Below are 19308 nucleotides of genomic sequence, written 5' to 3' on the forward strand. Positions count from 1 at the left end.
ATAGTTTTCAGTATCAAAAGAATTAGTTTTTAATTAATTAGTGATCAATTTAGCGATTAATTATAACTTTTTGTTCATTGAATCAATAAATTTTTAATTTGCAATTGAACATTTAAATTAGTTATTAGTAGCCGACAATTTTTTGTTGCTAAAATTAATTATTATTTAAAAATTTTCTCATGTTTTTTGATAATTTAATTTTTATTCTTTATATTGTGTAGTATTTAGGTGAAAGACGTCTTGTATTTTGAGTTTTGTTCATTAAATTTTACAACTACCAAAAGCAATTATTCCCTCCATCATAAAAGCCATGTATACAATATTCCAAAATACGTAGCTTAATTTGCATTAAACTGACATAATATATTTAGACATTTGGATTCTAAAAGTCATATACCTATTGTTGTCGTATTAATGATTCAGAATAGAGATTTGTACAATAATTTTTGGTTAGTTAGTAGTCATTATAGGGGCCGTTTGGTCATTACGAATTATCAAGACTAAGAGATAATTAAATTAATTAATTAGTTGATATTGATATGTCATGGGTTAGATTGATGGCCATGTGTATGATACATTCATCATTATTCGTCATTTTGTCCAATGGAAATTGAATGAACACATAACGTGCATCCCACACTATTAAGGGAATTCCAAATATAAACTTCACCATTTAATTCAAATAATTAATCAAATCAAAAGTTTACGAAAAATTGAAAGCTAGCTAAATTAATTAAGCGTATGGTCATGTTCATATAAATCCTCATGTATGTTCAACATGCATTTGGATTCATTAAGTGTCATTTGACATTTAACTTCAAAACTGCTTTTTCTTCACCTCATATGCCCATCCTAATAAAAATATAGGCTTTTATAAACTGATTTAATCCAATAAAAACCGAGAATAATGATAAAAAAGTAGAATAAACCAAAAATTTAAACTTAATTTTTTTATAGGATTAGGTCTGCCAATTTTTTCTTTTAAAATCTAATTAAAAAACCAGTTATATATAAATAAATATATTTTCATTTATAAATTTATAATATATCTCATATTTAAACACCTTTTTTTTAATAAATATATGCATACAAGAATAAGTGATACCCAAATAATTTTTTATTACTAGAGACAGAATATAATCATTACGGTCTCTTAATTTAATTTTAGTAATATACATTTCAAGAGTTATCATCATTTGTTATATTATAGCTTAAATAAGATAATATTTGGTATTTTAAAATTTTTCTTCCATATTTTCTCTAAAAATAGAAGTGAGATTAAAGCTATATATGAATTGATGAAATCTGCTTTAGATTGTGTGGCATATAACTTGAACTAAAACAAATAAATAAAAATAAGAAAATATAATAAAATTAAATGGTTTTTCTCTTTAATATATCCGATCTAATCTCTTCACACGTGGCTTGTTAGAAATACGTGTCTTTATTTTGTCTCAGCATGAACTCGTAGTACAAAATCATGACACGTAAAGTGTTTTATTTCATAAAAAAAATATGAAGAAAGTGCTCTTAACACCTCTTTCTAGAATCAACTTTCTTACAAAACTGTTAGATCAAATATTTATTTTTAGCCAAAGATTATAACTATTAGTCTAGATTATAATTATTATTTAGGGTGGACGATTTGATCATGATTCGGTTTATTTAGTCTTTGTCACATATATAAGATAATTAATATTATTTACAATAATCTTTTATCAGCGATTATTATACTAATTGATATCATTCACAATAATCTTCTTTTAATAATCGTCATACTAATTAATACCACTCACAACAATCTTTCCTCAATAATACTAAGAATTCGTAATATTGATTCTGATATTAATTATTAGGATTGAATGTTTATTACTTGACTAAGAACTATAATAATTAGTCAAGGTATAACTTTTTTATTTAAAAGTATAATAACACAGTTAATATGATTCAATTATAACCACTATAATCTGACTCACTTAATCTATGGCACATAACAAAAACAACTTAATACTACTGTATTTAATATTAAACTGTTGAAAATAATATATTTAATTGAAACATAAATTATATTATTTAACAAAAAGATAAAAAAAATAATTATAAAGTGAATTATAATTATTTCCTAATTATTCCTGTGCTATCTTCCAACAACTAATTCCAGAGTTTTCTTTTTCTAATTTACAGTAATCTTAATAACAAATTATTTCTTTTATTGCAACGTTATCAAACTTTTTCATTGATAATAATTTATTATTTATATCAGCAAAAGAGGCTCTTCATTGATAATAATTTATTATTTTTACTTTAGATTGTTTTAATCACTTTATTATTAGTTTCTGAGAAATTTTGAGATAGAAAGTATGTGTTGTCGTTTTTGTGTATTTTAAAAGACATTTAGTGGTGGGTGTAGTTTGCGCAGAAGTTCAGATATTAGATTGAGTGTTCTTGAACTTTTTGGATACGTTTTTCAATTAAGATTTTGGTTGATCTTTTATACTTTTTCTTTTAAAGACTCAGTATCAGTATATATCATGACATTTCAGTTAATATCTTAAAAGTATACCAATCACTTATTCATCACAAAAATATATTATTAAAAAAATAAAAATAAAAATATGAAAATCAAACCATATTCGTATACGAGAAAACAAATTTTCTTCCCACAACTGTGATTAATAGGTTTAAGTAATTTTTAATATATATACATATATATATATATATATATATATATATATATATATTATTTATTATTGTAAACACAGGTGCATGTGTGATGTATTTTTTATATTATATTAATAATCAATGATATTCTAATGTTATTAAGTTAATAAACAAAATAAAAAATTAAGTAAAATGTATGGAGAAAATATGAGAAAAATAACTGTTGATGAATAGTAAAAAAGAAATAAGAAAGAGATAAGTAAATAATTTTATAAAAATTTGTAAAAATAATCATTAATTTTAAAAATTTAATAAATAATTAAATTGTAAAAGATAAAGTTGAAATTATGAAATGTGGACAAGAATCCCTATATACCTTTATATATAGTTATAGATTAATAATTTAAATATTTGTCCGAAATTTTGGTTTTCTACGTATATGGCGGTTAGTTAATCTTTGTCCCACGTTGTTTGAGACACTTGTCTCCCATGGTTTCCTCACATGCGTGTTTTAACCTTGTTTCTACGAAAATCACCTCTCTTCTTGTTATTCTTATCACGTATACTCTGTTCTTTGTTTTTGTTTTTTCTATATTTTGTTAGTACAGAAAAATAGGTTCCGATAGTACTTTAAGATCTTGCCTCCTATACAATCAACAGTGGCCTCAATAAGAAGTTTTGTTAGTTTTTTTTTTCTTTTCAATAATATTTGAAGGAGAGGAAATAAGGAAGAGTAACATATTATTATAAAAATTAGGGTTAAATATGATTTTGTCTCTTAATTTTCAGTGAAAATTGGAATTAGTCCTTTTTCGAAATATTGATCTAATTTAGTCCTCTAACTTTAGAAATGTTTGAATTTAATCCTTCTAACCAATTTTTTTTTTAAATTTATTTAATGTTTTAAACGTGTTTCACGAGAGCATTTGAATGTTTATCCGGTTTGACACATTTCTATTTCAGTGTTAACTAAGAAACTATCTTGAAACATGTTTGAAACGTCAAATAAACTTAACAAAATTTTGATAAAAAAAATAAATTCAAATATTTGTAAAGTTTGAGGACTAAATTAGGCCAAAATTTCATAGAAACATTAATTTTAGTTTTCACTGAATTAAGGGACAAAAACATATTTAACCATAAAAATTAAGAATTAATTTCTAATGAATTGATATATAAAATATTTAGGATATATGTCATCGTTTAAGAATTGAAGTTAAATATAATTTAAATATTTTTTTATTTTTTCTTTCATTCTTTATATATATAAATAAAAGAATAAAGTTAAAAAAATGTTGTTTTATTCCTTTATAATTCTTTCTCCCCATGCCGTGGGACGTAGGATGGCGTAAAGATAATAAAGTGTATGGTTGGCCATACCTTGACTTTCCATTTCATTTGGAGGCACCAGAGGACCCTAATTATGATTTTTGTTTTAGTCTAAAGAGTGTATTAATTAATAATAAAATATACCTAATTATGTGCCATAAAAGTACACACAAGTGTACACAAAAAATAGTTAGCTGAAGGACCGGATCCTGCCTTAAATAAATTATTTTTGTTTTTCTATATATTAAGAGCGCATTTAAATAAACTTAAATACTTTTTTTAATGATATAGCTTTTTAAAATGTTTTTCTAGATTAATTTTCTTTAGCCACACTGAAAAAAAATCACATGACTTTATTGAAATAACCTTTTTAAATACAGTCTCGACAAATTAACCAATAATATTTCAAGTATGGTGATGCTAAACTTTGGAAGAAACAAAATTCGATGAAAATGACACTCATTTGTTTTTTGGTTTCATTAAAATTATACTGTAACAATTTTGGTATTTTAAATTTATTTTGAAACTATACATCGTTCATCATTTTTGACTTTTCACCCGTACATTAATTGGATATATCCATATCAATGAACACACTTTTTCCATTGTGATCTAAATGGCTCAATAATTATTGGCCATGGCATTATTTCAAACTACAAACCCATATATTTTTCATCAACAATGTGAAAGCAATGGATTTGCCACCATCATTAATGCATCAAACAACAGTTGGCAGTTCTACATCTTATCTTATACAAACAACAATGGTGGTGCTATATATTGATCATGCTTTGGCTTGGCTTAGCATCCAAAAACAACATTTTCTCAAGTCTTATACAATTTCACTCTCTAATGGATGAATCATATGAAGAAGTTGAAGAAGCAGTGAGTCCCCCAGGTCAATATTTCAACAGTTCAGTGATATGTTCCTATGTTTTTGGCTTTCTTGAAATCGCAATTCCAATTGATGACTCAAAGACTATACCTTTGATTAAAGATGTCTTCCTCCCCATCAACCCACGTTTCTCTTCTATCATGGTTCTTTTCTCTTCCATCCTTTACTCTTTTTATAATTGCATTTACATTTATTTTGGGAATATATACTTTTGTTTTTTAAAGTATCACATGCTAAGATATACAAACATTATTGAATATATATGATCCTCGCGTTCTTTCTTTTAGTACATGAAAAGAATGTCACATATATAATGGTAAAGATAAAAAGTAATTCTTTTATATTTTTAAAAATAAAACAAAAGAAAATAATAATAAAAAGCCTCATTCAGTTATAATTATATGAATTAAGCGGCAAAAGTACAAAAATGGTGCATTTTTTTTCAAAATTATTGAAATAGGAAAATTTAAAAAATTTATGAAAATAGACAAGTCATGTCAATTTGGTACAGTAATGAAGTCGTGCTAACTTAACACAACTTCAGTGTATTGTAATATAAACTAAGTCAGAAGTTGTGTCAATCTAGTACGACTCATTCATAACAAAGTCATACCAAGCTAACATAACTTATCTATTTTGTACAGTTTTGAAAAAATAAATTAACCCATTTTGGTATTTTTGTCTAAATTATCGGCACCAATTTCAAATTATTGATATTATGGCTAGATTATTGAATTGATTTCTTCACACAGATAAGAGATGAAAATGGTAAAAGGAGATGGAAAAGGGTAGAAGTGAAGCCTGAAGAGCATGTAAAGATTCCCAAGTTTCCAAAATCTGAATCATATGATCACTATTTTGATGACTACGTAACAAGTATTTTGACCGAAAGAACACCTCAAAACAAACCATTGTGGGAAATTCATATTATTAAGTATCCAACCAGCAATGCTGCAGGCACAATAATTTTCAAGCTTCATCATGCTCTTGGAGATGGTTACTCCCTAATGGGTGCCCTTCTTTCTTGTCTTCAAAGAATTGATGACCCTTCTCTTCCACTAACTTTTCCTTCAAGAACATCATCAAGTTCACAGGGGTCAAAGAAAAACATGATTCAAAAGTTACCTTCTTTTATCTCCTCCTTTTTTAGCTCCATGTCAGATTTTGGATCTAGCTTAGTGAAGACGAGAATGGTTGTAGATGACAAAACACCCATAAGATCTGGATATGAAGGAACTGAGTCCATGCCTTTTGCCTTGTCAAGCATATCACTATCTCTTGATCATGTCAAAGCAATCAAAACCAAGCTTGGTGTGGTAAGATTAGATCATCCATTAATATGCAAAAAAGATTGTATTCTTTTATATCATTTTTTATAAAACCTACACGAATGTTGTATTTTCTAGAGTTAAATATGTTTGTAGTCCTAAAATTTGGATATGAAATTTGAATTTGTTTTTGTCTTAAATTTTAATATGTTTGGCTTCCAAACTTTAAAAATTAACGAATGTGATCTTTCTAACCCAACTACGTTAAACTTTTTTTACTTATTAAACGATATTCTAAGTTGACATTTGAGTTGTAACGTGTCAAACAAAATAAACAGCTCAAATGTTGACCTGAAATATCGTTTAACACGTTAAAAAAGTTTAATGGAGTTATGTTAGAATAACTATATTTGTTTATTTTTGAAGTTTGAGACTAAACTATACCAAAGTTTGGACATGGATGAATTCCAGTTTTGCGTTGAAATCTAACTAAAAACATATTTAATCCTATTTTTTAATCAACTGATATGACTTTGGCTATGAAATAAGTCGTGTTGGAAAAGAAATACTCACTGATTCAAACTTGTTTCTAATATGACTAATCTATATACTTATACATGGTTTGAAAAAGTTGATTAACTTTTTTTGCATGCATGCAGACAATAAATGATGTGATTACTGGGATCATTTTCTATGGAATTCGATTGTACATGCAAGAGATTGACTACATGGCTAGAAAAGCAAAATCCACTGCTGTGGTAATGCTCAACACAAGAAATGTTAAAGGCTACCAATCGGTGAAGGAAATGCAAAATTCAAAGGTGAAAGGTTTATGGGGGAATAAAATTTCTTTCTTACAAATAACTATTCCAAAGCTTAGTCAATCAGAAAACTGTAACCCTCTTGAGTTTGTTTGGAACGCTAGAAAACTTATAAAGAAGAAGAGACGTTCTTTCAGTGTTTATCTCATAGGCTTGCTCTTAGATTTGGAGATGAAGTTAAAAGGCCCTGAGGTATGTATATGTAATTTAGGGGGTGTTTAAAAAATTTTAGGGTTCTTTTCGCTCCTTTTAAATTCATTTTAGTAAGTTTTTTATGATCAAATTTATAACACAAACTATCACGTATATTCATTGGTATATATATATATATATATATATATATATATAATATGATTAGAATGTGAGGTTAAACTAATTTAAACTAAAATTAAATTATAATTTAGATATCTTATAAGGTGTGAAGTTGATTTTAAGTTTAATTAAGTTTTAAGCTTTTCATAAATTTGTGTATTTTCAAGTAAGTTCTTATTAAATTTTAATTTTTTTAGTTCATTTAGTATTCAATTTTTTTATATTTTTCAATTGAGTTCTTATTTTATAATTTTTTCATTAACTAAGTAACATGATTATTATCTTATCATGCCATCTTAATTATTTGTTTGCATGTGTTAAGAAAAAGATTTTGTGGTTATACAAAACAATATTGTGATAGCAAAACATCAAGTAAACTTTGATTACGTTTGTTGAAAAAATATTGAAGTCACTTACATCAACAACAGTGATGACGACACTCCCTTGATCATTGTAAGTGACGAAATGAAAGATATTGAAGAGTTCCATGATCTTATTAGTTATGGAAAAGATCGGTGATCTTATTATTAAGTATCTTTAATAATAATAATAAGTCATTTGTTATTTTACATTAATCATAATATCATTTTATTAACTACAAAACCTTACATTTTTAATCATCTGAAGACAAATAAACAAGAAATGACAGGACAAAATAATAGTCATATCACCCATTTAATATAAAAATAAAAATTAAACAACAAATACTCAATTCAAAATAAAAAACAAATTGAATACTCAATAAACCAAATAATTTAACAAAGACTAGATTAAAAATACCAAAATTTAAATAGGTATTACATTTGTTTTAAAGAGAATGAATTATTTCTTTAAAAAATAATATATATTTTGATTTTCAAAATAATCATAAACTAAAAAAAAGCATAAAACCTTATTAAAATAGTTTGAAGCTAGGTTGAATAACTACCAATAGAATAAATCAATTTTATTTCGAAAAAAAATGTTTGTTAAACAAATATAAATTAGTTTATATTCTTTAATTACTTTAACTATTTAACATAAAAATCATTTCTTAATTTGTAAAATCTAACCCTAAAACAACCCCATATAGTATGAAGAATCACCCTTAATTGTTAGAATGCAACTTCTCTACCATATTCTATTCAACTGCTCTGATTTTTTATGTTGGTGTCTTAGGCTGTGGCTAAAATCATCTACAAGACTCTAGGAAACTGCAGTGTTGTTATATCCAACATTTTTGGACCAATGGAACAAATGGCTCTGGCAAATCATCCCATAAGTGGTTTATATTTCACTATGACTGGTGGGCCAGAGGTATTTATTGAACTACTCATTTGTTTTTGGGACTTAAATTCATTCACATAAGAAAATGCATCAAAACCACTAACTTTGTAGGTTCTAACACGCTTTTGTGTGTGTTGACAGAATATAGACATAACTATTATGAGCTATGTGAAAGTGTTGAGAATCACCTTGAGAACACTAAAGGGATTCATTGATGAACAGAAGTTCAAGTTGTGCATTGAGAAAGCCTTTGATGTGATATTCAAAGCTGCCATGGAGATTTCTCGAACACCAAACAAATAATAATTGAGACAAATATATTTGTGACATTGTCATTGCACAATAAGTCACACATTCAAGTTAAAGCATGTAGCTGCTCATTTATTGGACCTTAGTTTTTAAAACATTGAATCTTCCCTTTTCTTTTTATGAAAGTGAAATATGAATGCTAATTAAGGCAATGACGATATAGAAATCCTGTTGAACCATTCAAATGTGGTTGCTCTTGCTTTTCAAAATCTTGCCACGTTACACTTATGATTTATTTTGGTGTGCAAATTTTCTGTTTATTTTCGTCAAGTCTATGTTGAATAAAATGAAGTTATGAAGGAAAAGTTTACATGCAATAATAATTTGCATACCCAATAATTTATTAATTTCATAATCAATCAATGGCAAGTATATATAATTAAAAATCTCAAAGAATACATTTCATTTAATGCATTCATTAATATAAATAGCGAGCAAATATTTTCTGTCTCTGGTGAGAGACCTTCTGTGTGTCATTGTCATGGCTATAGGCATAGAACATCAAATTGAAGTTATCACCATTTATGAACAGGATGTGATCTTCATTGCCTTCTCTTTCTTTTAGGGGTGTTATTGGAAACTCAAATTATAATCTTATCAGTGAATGGGATGTTATAGTTACAATTATTGGCATATGCAATTTATGGTTGAAACTAAAATTGAGTTTCCAATTCAGCATTTGAAAAGAATTAGATGTGTTAATTGCAATGGTAACATGCAATTCCAAACAGTACTTTAAATCCTCCTCTGAAGTTTATGTTGGCTTTGAGGGAGGGTGTTGAGTCCATGACCCCTTTGAAAACTCATGAAATATATGTAATCAAATACAAACTGACAAAAACAAAACTTCTTTTTCTATTTTACTTGTTTGTAAATGTTTTGAAGCAGAGATTCAAATACAAGATCTATTTATTGAATCAACATGAAAGATAAAACAAAGCCTGGATCTAAGACTACAATATAAGAGGAAGCTCAGTCCAAGACACTCTTCCTTATGCAAAAGAATATGATTAAATGATGAAAAAGTTACGGTTCTTCCTTTCCTTCATTTGCAATTTCCTCCATGATCAAATCCACCCTTCTGCTTTGTCTTTACTGCTGTTTAGTTTAGCAGTTGTTCAATTAAGAAAGGTTACAAAATAGGCATGTTCAGTATTTGCAAGACATCTTTGAACTCAAAATCACGTGTCTCTCTGTTGAATCTCTCAACCAGCTTGTACCTTGCATCATTCAGATAAAAAGACTGAGCAGTTTCCAAAAGCCATTCTGCCTCTGAATCAGTAAGCTTGCTGGTAAATACGATATCCCCACGGATCAGTACCAAATCCTTGCTCTCTGCAAATTCAGTGTAAAAGGAAACAGTAAAATAGGGTGATGCTTGTGTTCCCCTGGCCTTGTAATCTTCAAGACTTGTAAAAATCATGTGTGGCGTCTGGACTGCAACAAAATGATGAATACGTATGAGACAACAATGAAAACAATGGTTTATAATTGAGGTTGTTTAGTATGTCTAAGCAACAATCATTCTCAACAGTCAAGAAGATCTGACATGAACATAAATTGCTAAAACGTGTCATTTTCATATTGGAAGTTCCGTTAAAACGTTAAAAACTACAGGTAATCGAAACAATAAAAAAAGGAATATGAAAAAAATATTTCACTGTTGACACTATCATAATGTTGCAAGTAGAGATATGACGATTGATGGGAAGAAAACAAATGAAAACAGTCTTTCCGAACTCGTTATACTTATCTGTGGACAAGTTTTCAACCAGATTCAGACATTTATAAATGCAATGAAAATTCTAGGTCTTGGAAATTACTCTTTCATACTAGAGAAGCCAATGAAAATAGTTTCTCAAACAAAATGGGAAAATAAACAAACCAGAAAAGAAAAAAAGGAAGGTAGAGGACAACTACCTTATCAAATATCAAAGATAGCATAGGAAGCATGTTAAGTCCCCAATTTGTTTTGTTTTTAGTAGTTAATAGAACTTCTTTTGGGTATAGTTTAGTCTTAATTTCCTATTTTTAGAACAGATTTGGTTTTTATAGAGTAAATTTCCCAGTTCTTACAAATCTGTGTTAATAAAGTGTTTTTAACTATAATTTTAGTTTAATTCTGATTTTAGTTAATTTCTAATCTAGTAAATAATAAATTTTAGATTTGATTCCTATTTCTAGAATAGATTGTAGTTGTGCTTTAGTTAATTAATTTCTGTTTTAGTCACTTTGATTAGTCTAAACCAGTTTTTAATTTGATTTTTAATGTGTAGTTCAGCCTTCTAATTAGTGTTTATAGGTACTGTTATGTGCTTGTGCAGTTCACTTGAGAGGAAGTCCAGCTTGTGACTTTGTGTACATTGAAGAGCCAGTCCAGTTATAAAAGCTGCGTGACTTGAAACTTGCTGAAGAAGCTGTCAACGTAAATACAGCTGCACCGCAACATGACTAAGCTCTGGCTGTGATGAGTGGAGAAGTTTGCAAAGGGAGCCGACCTGCAGCCAAAGAGACCTGGAACTGGTCTAAGCTGTTGAAGCAACCTGCTGCCAGCAGTAAGCAACTTCACTGCACCAGCCTGTTGGATGAAGATGCACTGACTTGGAGGACTGGCTACTTGAAGAAGCTGGATATGCATTTGCACTGGCTGGAACAGTTTGCACATAAATCTAACTTGTAATTGTCAGTTAACATGACCTGTTGTAGACAGTTTTAACAGTTTGTAGGTTCCATTTCTTAGGCTAGAGTATAAAAGACTTAAGTCAGAAAATTAGAAAGAGCTTTTCAATTTCTGAATTGTCAGTGTAAACACTTAACATTTCACTAAAGTAGAGTAGAGATTTTTTCAAGTGCAAGGTTGTCTTGACTACAAAGTGAGCTTTCATGTTCTTTGTTCTACCGCTGCTGTTTCTTCAAATTCCAGTTAGCTTTCAATGCAAAATTTACCTTTCTTGCAATCTTTTAGCTTAATCTACTGTTTTCTGCTTTTAGATTCTGTCTTTTACCTTTATGCACATTTACATTCAATGTTTGAACCAATGTTCTTCTACTTCCTCATCAGAACTCATTTTTCTAGTGTTGTGCATATGAATTCTACTTTGGTAATCTACTAAACTCCGTTATGGATTCATGCCGAGGCTTTGTGAGTACAAAGTAACCACTTATACTCCAAGGAATCAGAAATGATCCTTGGCAATCGAAAGCAGAACCATATGAACATCATTGGGGAGTGTTTTCTAATGTAGATAGTTTTACTTGCTTTGATTTACTGTTTTCTTTACAATTCCATTTCTGAACTTCCATTTACGTTTTAGCACTTGTTTTACTTCTGTTTGTATGTTTAATATTGTCCTTTAATCAATTGAATTTTGTTCCAATGCATGTTTTCAGTTTTTACATTTTAGTTAGGTAATTCAATTTTCTAGGCTAGGTTAGAATTGGGATTTTTAATTCTGCATTTTATCTTGTTAAATTTTTAATTCCATCAGTTAAGTAGGATCATTGTACACTTGTTTACATTTACATTTGATCAATTTACTCAGTTTTGCATTAGTTAAGTAGGCTGGAATTTTCTCGGGCCATCAGGCCAGTTTTAGACCACCACAACAGGCTTGGACTAATCAAAGTCAGAAACAGCAGGCCTACAACCCATTTTCAAATACGTATAATCCAGGATGGCAAGACCCCAAATCTGAGAAGTGGACCACAACAGAATCAGTTCCAGCAACAAAACAGCCTAAGTCGGCCATATAATGCCTAACCAGCAGCAGAGGTATACACCATCATCATCAAGACAAAATGCAGCACCGACTGATGGGCAGATTCAGATGGCTAGGAAACCATAAACAGTTCAACAGCAAGTGAGATCAGACCCTACAATGGAAGCCCCTATTCAAGACTTGAACGGTCAACTGGCTGCTGCTATTAATGAGCTAGTGCAGCAGAAGTCTGGTGCAATACCTGCACAGTCTTTGGTCAATCCAAAGGGGGCGCAGAACCAGTGATTGAAGTGCCTCTAAACTGAGTTTACTCCTCCTTTACACTTTACTTTCTTTTATATCAGAACATTTTGCCTTTCGTTTTCTGCTTAACTTTGCTGAATCAGTTTCACTCCCTTACACATTGAGGGCAACGTGTATTTCAAGTGTGGGGGTAGAGCTGAAAAATTCCGACAATTTTTTTTTTTTTTTTTTGCTCCTAGTTTCTGTATGATACATTTGCTCTTTTTAGATTTTTAAGTCTTTTTTTTTTTTGTGTTTTTGTTTTTTGGTCAGTTTCTGTTTTTCTTGTTTGGTTTGAGTAGCAAAATTTTGTTTCAGCTTTCTTTGCTATATTTGATAGTGTCTAGGTATTTTCTTATGATGTTTTCAGCTCGCTGAAATTTTTTTAGCTAGTTTCTGTTTTTGTTTCTTTGAAAACCTTTTACAAAGCTGTTTAAAATTAATCTTTTTACTGTTTTTGCTGATTTTCTAGTGACTTCTTTGATCTGCATGCATAATTAGAATTGTTGACCTGTTTAGAATAGTTTGTTTGAAGTAAAATGCATAATTTATTGTGATAACCAGTTCTGCATCAGTTCTGACATATTTGAACCAAAGTTAGTTTTGCACCTTTGCTTTTTGTTGTGTGATTGCATGATACTAACAGAACTTGTATTATCTCTTGTTGATTCTGCTAGTTGTATGATGCATTCTTGACATTATATAGGCATTCCTTGTTTTTAACTCACTAGCCAAATAGCCTACCTTGATCAGATTTTCCATTGCACCCAGTTTTGAGCCTGTTTTAACCCTTTTATAGTGATTTCTAGCTCACTACAAGCCCTTAGACCACAAAAATCAATGATCAACTAACCATGGATATGTGAGGAGCTGTGAAAGTACTTCACAAAATTATGTGAAACTCAAATGTGGAGGAAGTGTGCCAAAACAATTTGATCAAAGGAAAAATACTGAACAGGTGTGAAAAGAAGTTTGAAACTGAGAAAAATAGAAAATCTGAAAAAAAAAAATGTGGTCTATGATTGGAAAGAAAGAAGAAATAGTTAAAAAAAAGAAGGAAAGTGGAAAGTAAATAACAAAACAAAAGGATCTGAAGGTCTGACTTGTGATGAAGATACTGAACTCACACGTGTATTCTAGATTTTTCTGATGGCTGCCTCATATTTCCTTGGTTTTAGCTCTGCATCCTTTCCTATCCTACCCCTACCCGAACCACATTACAAGCTTTGTAAAGACCTGTTGATCATGAGTGCATTGTTCTAACTTGGTGGTTGATATGAGATATTTTCCAAGCCTATGACAATGTTGGTATGCCTGGTGTGCTGAGACAAATACTTAACCCAAACACACATGAGAGTATGAGGGTAAACACTATCCAGTGGGGTCAGTTCTGTTTCTAGAGATTGGTTTGATCAATTCTTAATGTATTTGCCTTATTTTAGCTAATTCTGATTTGGTTAGAGGTTCAAAGTTTTGTTTTGGCAGATTCTCTGGATGCTCACGGATTCCAGCTATGCAGTAAAAGTTTTTGATTCTGTCCAGTATTGTAAATTGATGTTTTGCTTTTGAGTTGTTATCTTCTATGTAGTTTTCCCACAAATGCAAAGTTTAAGTGTGGAGATGTGTTAAGTCCCTATTTTGTCTAGTTTTAGGTAATTAGTAGCACTTCTTTGCGCATTGTTTTGTGCTAATTACATTCTTTTAGTTCAGATTTAGTTTTTGGTAGGACAAATTTGTGTTTTTGGAAAAACTTGTTAATAAAGTGTTTTTAAAGGTGTTTTTGGTCTAAATAGTATTTTTGGTTCTATGATAGCTTTCGTAGAAGTAGAATTCTGTTCTAGGAGCTAGCTTTAGCAATAATTTCAGTTCTAGATTCTTATTGCAGCGGTGTTTCTGAGTTTTGATGTTGCTAACTTGGATTCATATCAACATTCCAGTGTCTTAGAGGTGAGCTACTCTTACTACAGCAGAGATGGTGCACAAGACAGTTCAAGACCAAGTTTGACGGTGTTTGGAGAAGCTGAACTTCTCATGAACCTGAATAACGCATATGGACATGAGTAAAGCTGCCTTTGAAGGTGTGATGGGCTGAGAATGAGTCCAAGTCAGAGATGTGTGATCTTTTGCAGCTTGTTGCACTGCATTTGGAAGCTTGGTGCTGTTAGAGTCAGCCTTGGAATGCTGAGTTGGGCTTAGACAGTTTTGGGCTAAGTCAATAAGCTGATACAGCCTTCTATTTTCTTTAGTTTTTAGCTTAGTTAGCTTTAGCATAAAAAAGTAAGTAATGACAAAAGATGGAAACTGATGCGTGCAGCTGTATAACCCTTCAGTAATTCAAGTTTTCTTTCCTTGTTCTAATCTTTTCTTCAATCTTTAATTTCCAGATTCAATCTATTTTCATTCTGCACTGTTTACTTTCCTTTTTACTTGCTTTATTGTTGTTCTTGATTTTCTTTACGTAATGTTTTCTTCTATGTTTGATGAAGTTGATTTTAGAACTCCTAATAATAGCTTGATCTGACTGAATCTTTAATCTTGCAAAAATCTAATTCCAAGGCTTAGGATGTGATCTTTACGTTTCAAGATGTCTTCTCTTTCATAAAGGATAAAAATAGTCTCCAAACATGATTGTGTATGCTCCTTACTGCTTCTCTTTTGGTTGATTTGTTAATGGTTATGTTATGTTATTTGAAGTGTACAGGCAAGCCATTTGAATTTGCTGTAATTGCCAATTAGGATATCCTTATTTGCTTAGCGGATTACAAAATAGTCCATATATATAAGTGGACACATTACAATATCTTTGCCACATTCTGTAGATATTAATATTAGCAAGGGGAAAATTCCCTATCCTGACCTGTACACATATCTCTATTCATGGACAAGAACAACTGTCAGTCCATGCATAAGTCTAATACTGATAAAATAGTTTTATTTAGTTAAGTTGTATAGTGCAGTGCATTTTGAGTTCAATCAAGGTGGTTATGTACTTGTTGCACGAGTACGTGTTCTAGATCGTTATTTATCAGTGTTATGTACTATAACTATTCAGACTCTCTTTCCTATGTCATACTTAATAGTGCTCCTGGTCTATCTTTGTCTGCCTTTCCAATTTTCCATCTAATCCTACAATGTCAACAGTTTCCTAGAATGATCTTTTTCTTTTTCTTTCAGTCTTTCAAGTTCTCTCATATGATCACATCCAGAAATAGATAATATCATTATAATACCTACATAAACTGGGGAAATAATATTTACATTTCCATCTTTCCCAAATACAAATCATCAATCAAGTGTAATATAGTTTTAATTGAATAAATTATTAACTTTTTACAAACAAATAAATAAGTAAGAGTATTGTTTTGTCAAACCTTGAACAAACATTGTCGTGTATCCACTTCCCTTCCACAAAGGAATCACAAAGTATCGGCTGCCGAGGATAAAGAAAGTTGAGAACATGAAATCTAGAATACAACAAATTCATAGTATCAATATTGATAGAATATAAATACCATTCTGAAGCTCTATGTGCCAGCAAGTTATAAAGTTTTGCTTTCATAGATGCTCCAACATGACCTCTTCCTATGTGATACTGAAAAAGAAAAAAAACAGTCCAACACAAGTATTTAAAAATATAATAACGAAAATATAAGTGAATAAATAATACATAAGAGCAACAAAACTAAAAGTAGATTCAAAGGAAAATCCTAGAGGCCCACACAAAAGAAGAACAACTCAATTGCTGCAACAGAGATCATCAGCATTCTTCTATGTGATAATGGACATTTTGTCTATATCATACTAACCACACACAAGAAAGGCCTCTTGATTCCCATTGATCAATTAACTGCCCAAATTTTCATTTGTTGTTTCCTTTTCCATTCTTCCTAGAGATTATATCCAAGTTATCTATCTTGTCCAACTTATTTTTCACTTCCCAGAACTCAAACAAGTCTAACAAAAAGAACAAATGGCAAGCACAAACAAAAACAATTTGTTGCTCTTAGTGCGAACCATAAGAAGCTTAAGTAAATTGAGTTATGAAGAGCGACAGAGTCTACATGTGAAACAAGTTTAAATGGCATAAGAACAAGTAATCAATGAGACATTACATCATCCCAAATAGAAGCAATATCTTCAGGATACCGATCTTTCAGCCTGTGGACATCTACAATAGAATCCAACGGTTTCGGTTGCAGAGGGTTGAACCCAGAGGCGAACTTCGACGTCCTACAGAATCCAACCGAACCCCATTTCTGGAAATCGCACGGAATCTCCTGTTTATGCAATTTCGCGGCTGCTGCAACGGGAACCGCGGAGAAAGACCGCACAGCAAAAGGTTCGTTGATGGAAAACAAGTTTTTTCTGACCTTAGAGACTATGTTCCTCCAAATTGTGGAGTTTGGGGATACCCTTTGCATTGTGGGATCGGGGAATGAGGAAAAGAAACGAGCTTTGTGGAATCGGAGAATGAGGGAAACAAATGAGCTAACCAAGTTAGTCAAAATCGCGTTTCAACCCGTTAGATTGTAGGAGTCTACGATCTTCTTCTCCTTCTATGAGTCGCCTGAAAGTCACTTTTTCTGGATCGGTTTGGATCGACGTTCAAAATCGCAATTCGAGTGGAAACAGCGAGTTCCACCAGCGGGGAAAAACCGACAGATCTCGTGGCGGCACTTCTCAGGGCAATGTTACTTGTGGTGGCACCTCCAGCGGCGGTGACTCTCGCTGCTGCGCCTCTCGTGGTGGTTCCTCTAAGAATATTTTATTTTTATACATGAAAATAAAATAAGTTTTATAAACTTAATTTAGTAATAAATTAAAAAATCTTCATATATATAAAAAAATAAAAAAATAAATCCAATGCATTAATTAATACTTTAATAATAATTGGCATATACACAGGCGCACAGGCGCGATAGCGCCTGTATGTATAATTTTTTAAATATGCGTGATATTATATCCGTAGATAATAATATTGTGATGTTAATAAGTTAAGGGTTAAATATGTTTTTGATCCTTCAAGTTTCAATGAATTTCGGAATTAGTCCCTCATCAAAACTTTATACCAATTTAGTCATTCATCTTTCAAAATACGTGAATTTAGTCATTTTAATCAAATTTTGTTAAGTTTATCTGACGTTTCAAGCACATTTTATGATAGTATTTAAGTTAATATTGAAGCAAAAATGTGTCAAACAGTGTAAATAATTTAAATATTATCATGAAATGCGTTTGAAACGTCAGATAAACTTAACAAAATTTGGTTATAAGGACTAAATTCATGCATTTTGAAAGATGAAGGACTAAATTGATCAAAAGTTTTGATGAGGGACTAATTCCAAATTTCGCTAAAACTTGAGGAACCAAAAACATATTTAACCCATAAGTTAATATATAAACTAAAATTATATTTATTAAAAATAAAGTGAAATATATTAAAACAAATGACAGAATAATAATTGATAAATAAAGAAAAAAAGGGAAGAATGAGAGATAGTCGATTTTAGAAAAAGCCTGTAAAAGTAATAGTAAATTTTAAAAAATTTAAGAAATTATTATATTTAAAGGGTGAAATCAGTATTTTAAAATGTGGACACAAAGAGAGGAATCCCCTTTATATATTGTTATAGATAATATACAAGTAGGATTAAAAGTATTGAAATTTGAATTTTAACGCAAAATTAAAATTTATTCCAATTCAAAACTTTTGTGTATTTTAATTTTTTTAAATAAATAAATATTGTTATTTAATTTAATTATGTTAATTTTTTTACATTTTAAATGTGTTTCATATTTAAATTTGATTTGTATGTACTTTATGACATATTATCGTTTTTGAAAAACGTGTTTGACACATCAAAAAAATTAATATAATTAGATCAAAAGAACTATATTCATTCATTTTAAAAGTTTGAGGACTAAAATGTATCAAAATTTTATACAAGAACGACTTTCCATTTCGCGTCAAAGTACGAGACTATAAACATATTTAACTCATCTATGTATATGTTAAATCTGCCCTTCTTTATATGTTGACAAGTGTCCAATTTTGAGGTTTTATTGTCCTTTTCCTATTATTATCTTCACTTTGACATTATACCCTAGAAGTAGTATTGACTCTCCATCTTTTGAGGTTCTTCTGCTAAGTTTTTAAGTATTGTTCTTATCTTCTTCTTTTTTTGTGTATTAAGTGTGGAGATGTTTATGGGTTTTGTCTTGTGTATTGTTTTCATGATTTTGCCATGATGACTGATGAATTTTTTTGTGTATTGTGCATTGTTATTGTTTTGTTTGTGTATTGTTGTTCTCTCCTTGGCTTATTTGGTAACTTGTTATGTTATTTTTTCCTTCTTATCTTCATTCTAACAATGTTTTGTTTTATTTTTTATATGTTGTAATGAAGGTTAAATATCCTTTTTATTTTTTGGGTTCTCTTCTTCGTT

At 30.1% G+C, this 19308-nt stretch overlaps 2 protein-coding genes across 2 annotated transcripts; one reads left to right on the plus strand and one right to left on the minus strand.

Annotated features, from left to right (window-relative positions):
* Positions 1–4771: 4771 nt before the first annotated feature.
* LOC114169076 (O-acyltransferase WSD1-like) lies at positions 4772–9004 on the plus strand. The gene is made up of 5 exons (XM_028054095.1): positions 4772–5028; positions 5638–6201; positions 6813–7166; positions 8445–8582; positions 8694–9004. Exons 1-5 carry the CDS (start codon positions 4777–4779, stop codon positions 8853–8855), a joined length of 1470 nt encoding a protein of 489 aa, XP_027909896.1. The 5' UTR covers positions 4772–4776; the 3' UTR covers positions 8856–9004.
* Positions 9005–9693: 689 nt separating this feature from the next.
* Positions 9694–17632, minus strand: LOC114168178. Its single transcript, XM_028052917.1, has 4 exons — positions 16975–17632; positions 16375–16454; positions 16234–16292; positions 9694–10298 (listed from the first exon to the last, which is right to left on the minus strand). Exons 1-4 carry the CDS (start codon positions 17281–17283, stop codon positions 9994–9996), a joined length of 753 nt encoding a protein of 250 aa, XP_027908718.1. The 5' UTR covers positions 17284–17632; the 3' UTR covers positions 9694–9993.
* Between the last annotated feature and the right edge of the window lie 1676 nt (positions 17633–19308).

The sequence above is a fragment of the Vigna unguiculata genome, chromosome 11 (assembly GCF_004118075.2).
Source record: "Vigna unguiculata cultivar IT97K-499-35 chromosome 11, ASM411807v1, whole genome shotgun sequence".
Lineage (NCBI taxonomy): Eukaryota > Viridiplantae > Streptophyta > Magnoliopsida > Fabales > Fabaceae > Vigna > Vigna unguiculata.

Coding starts and splice junctions, on each gene's coding strand:
- LOC114169076 (XM_028054095.1), top strand. CDS start 4,777: ATGCTTTGGCTTGGCTTAGCATCCAAAAACAACATTTTCTCAAGTCTT. Junction 6,202..6,812: donor TCAAAACCAAGCTTGGTGTG/GTAAGATTAGAT, acceptor GCATGCATGCAG/ACAATAAATGATGTGATTAC. Junction 8,583..8,693: donor CTATGACTGGTGGGCCAGAG/GTATTTATTGAA, acceptor GTGTGTTGACAG/AATATAGACATAACTATTAT.
- LOC114168178 (XM_028052917.1), bottom strand. CDS start 17,283: ATGCAAAGGGTATCCCCAAACTCCACAATTTGGAGGAACATAGTCTCT. Junction 16,455..16,974: donor TTGCTTCTATTTGGGATGAT/GTAATGTCTCAT, acceptor TTTCTTTTTCAG/TATCACATAGGAAGAGGTCA. Junction 16,293..16,374: donor GCACATAGAGCTTCAGAATG/GTATTTATATTC, acceptor TATCCTCGGCAG/CCGATACTTTGTGATTCCTT.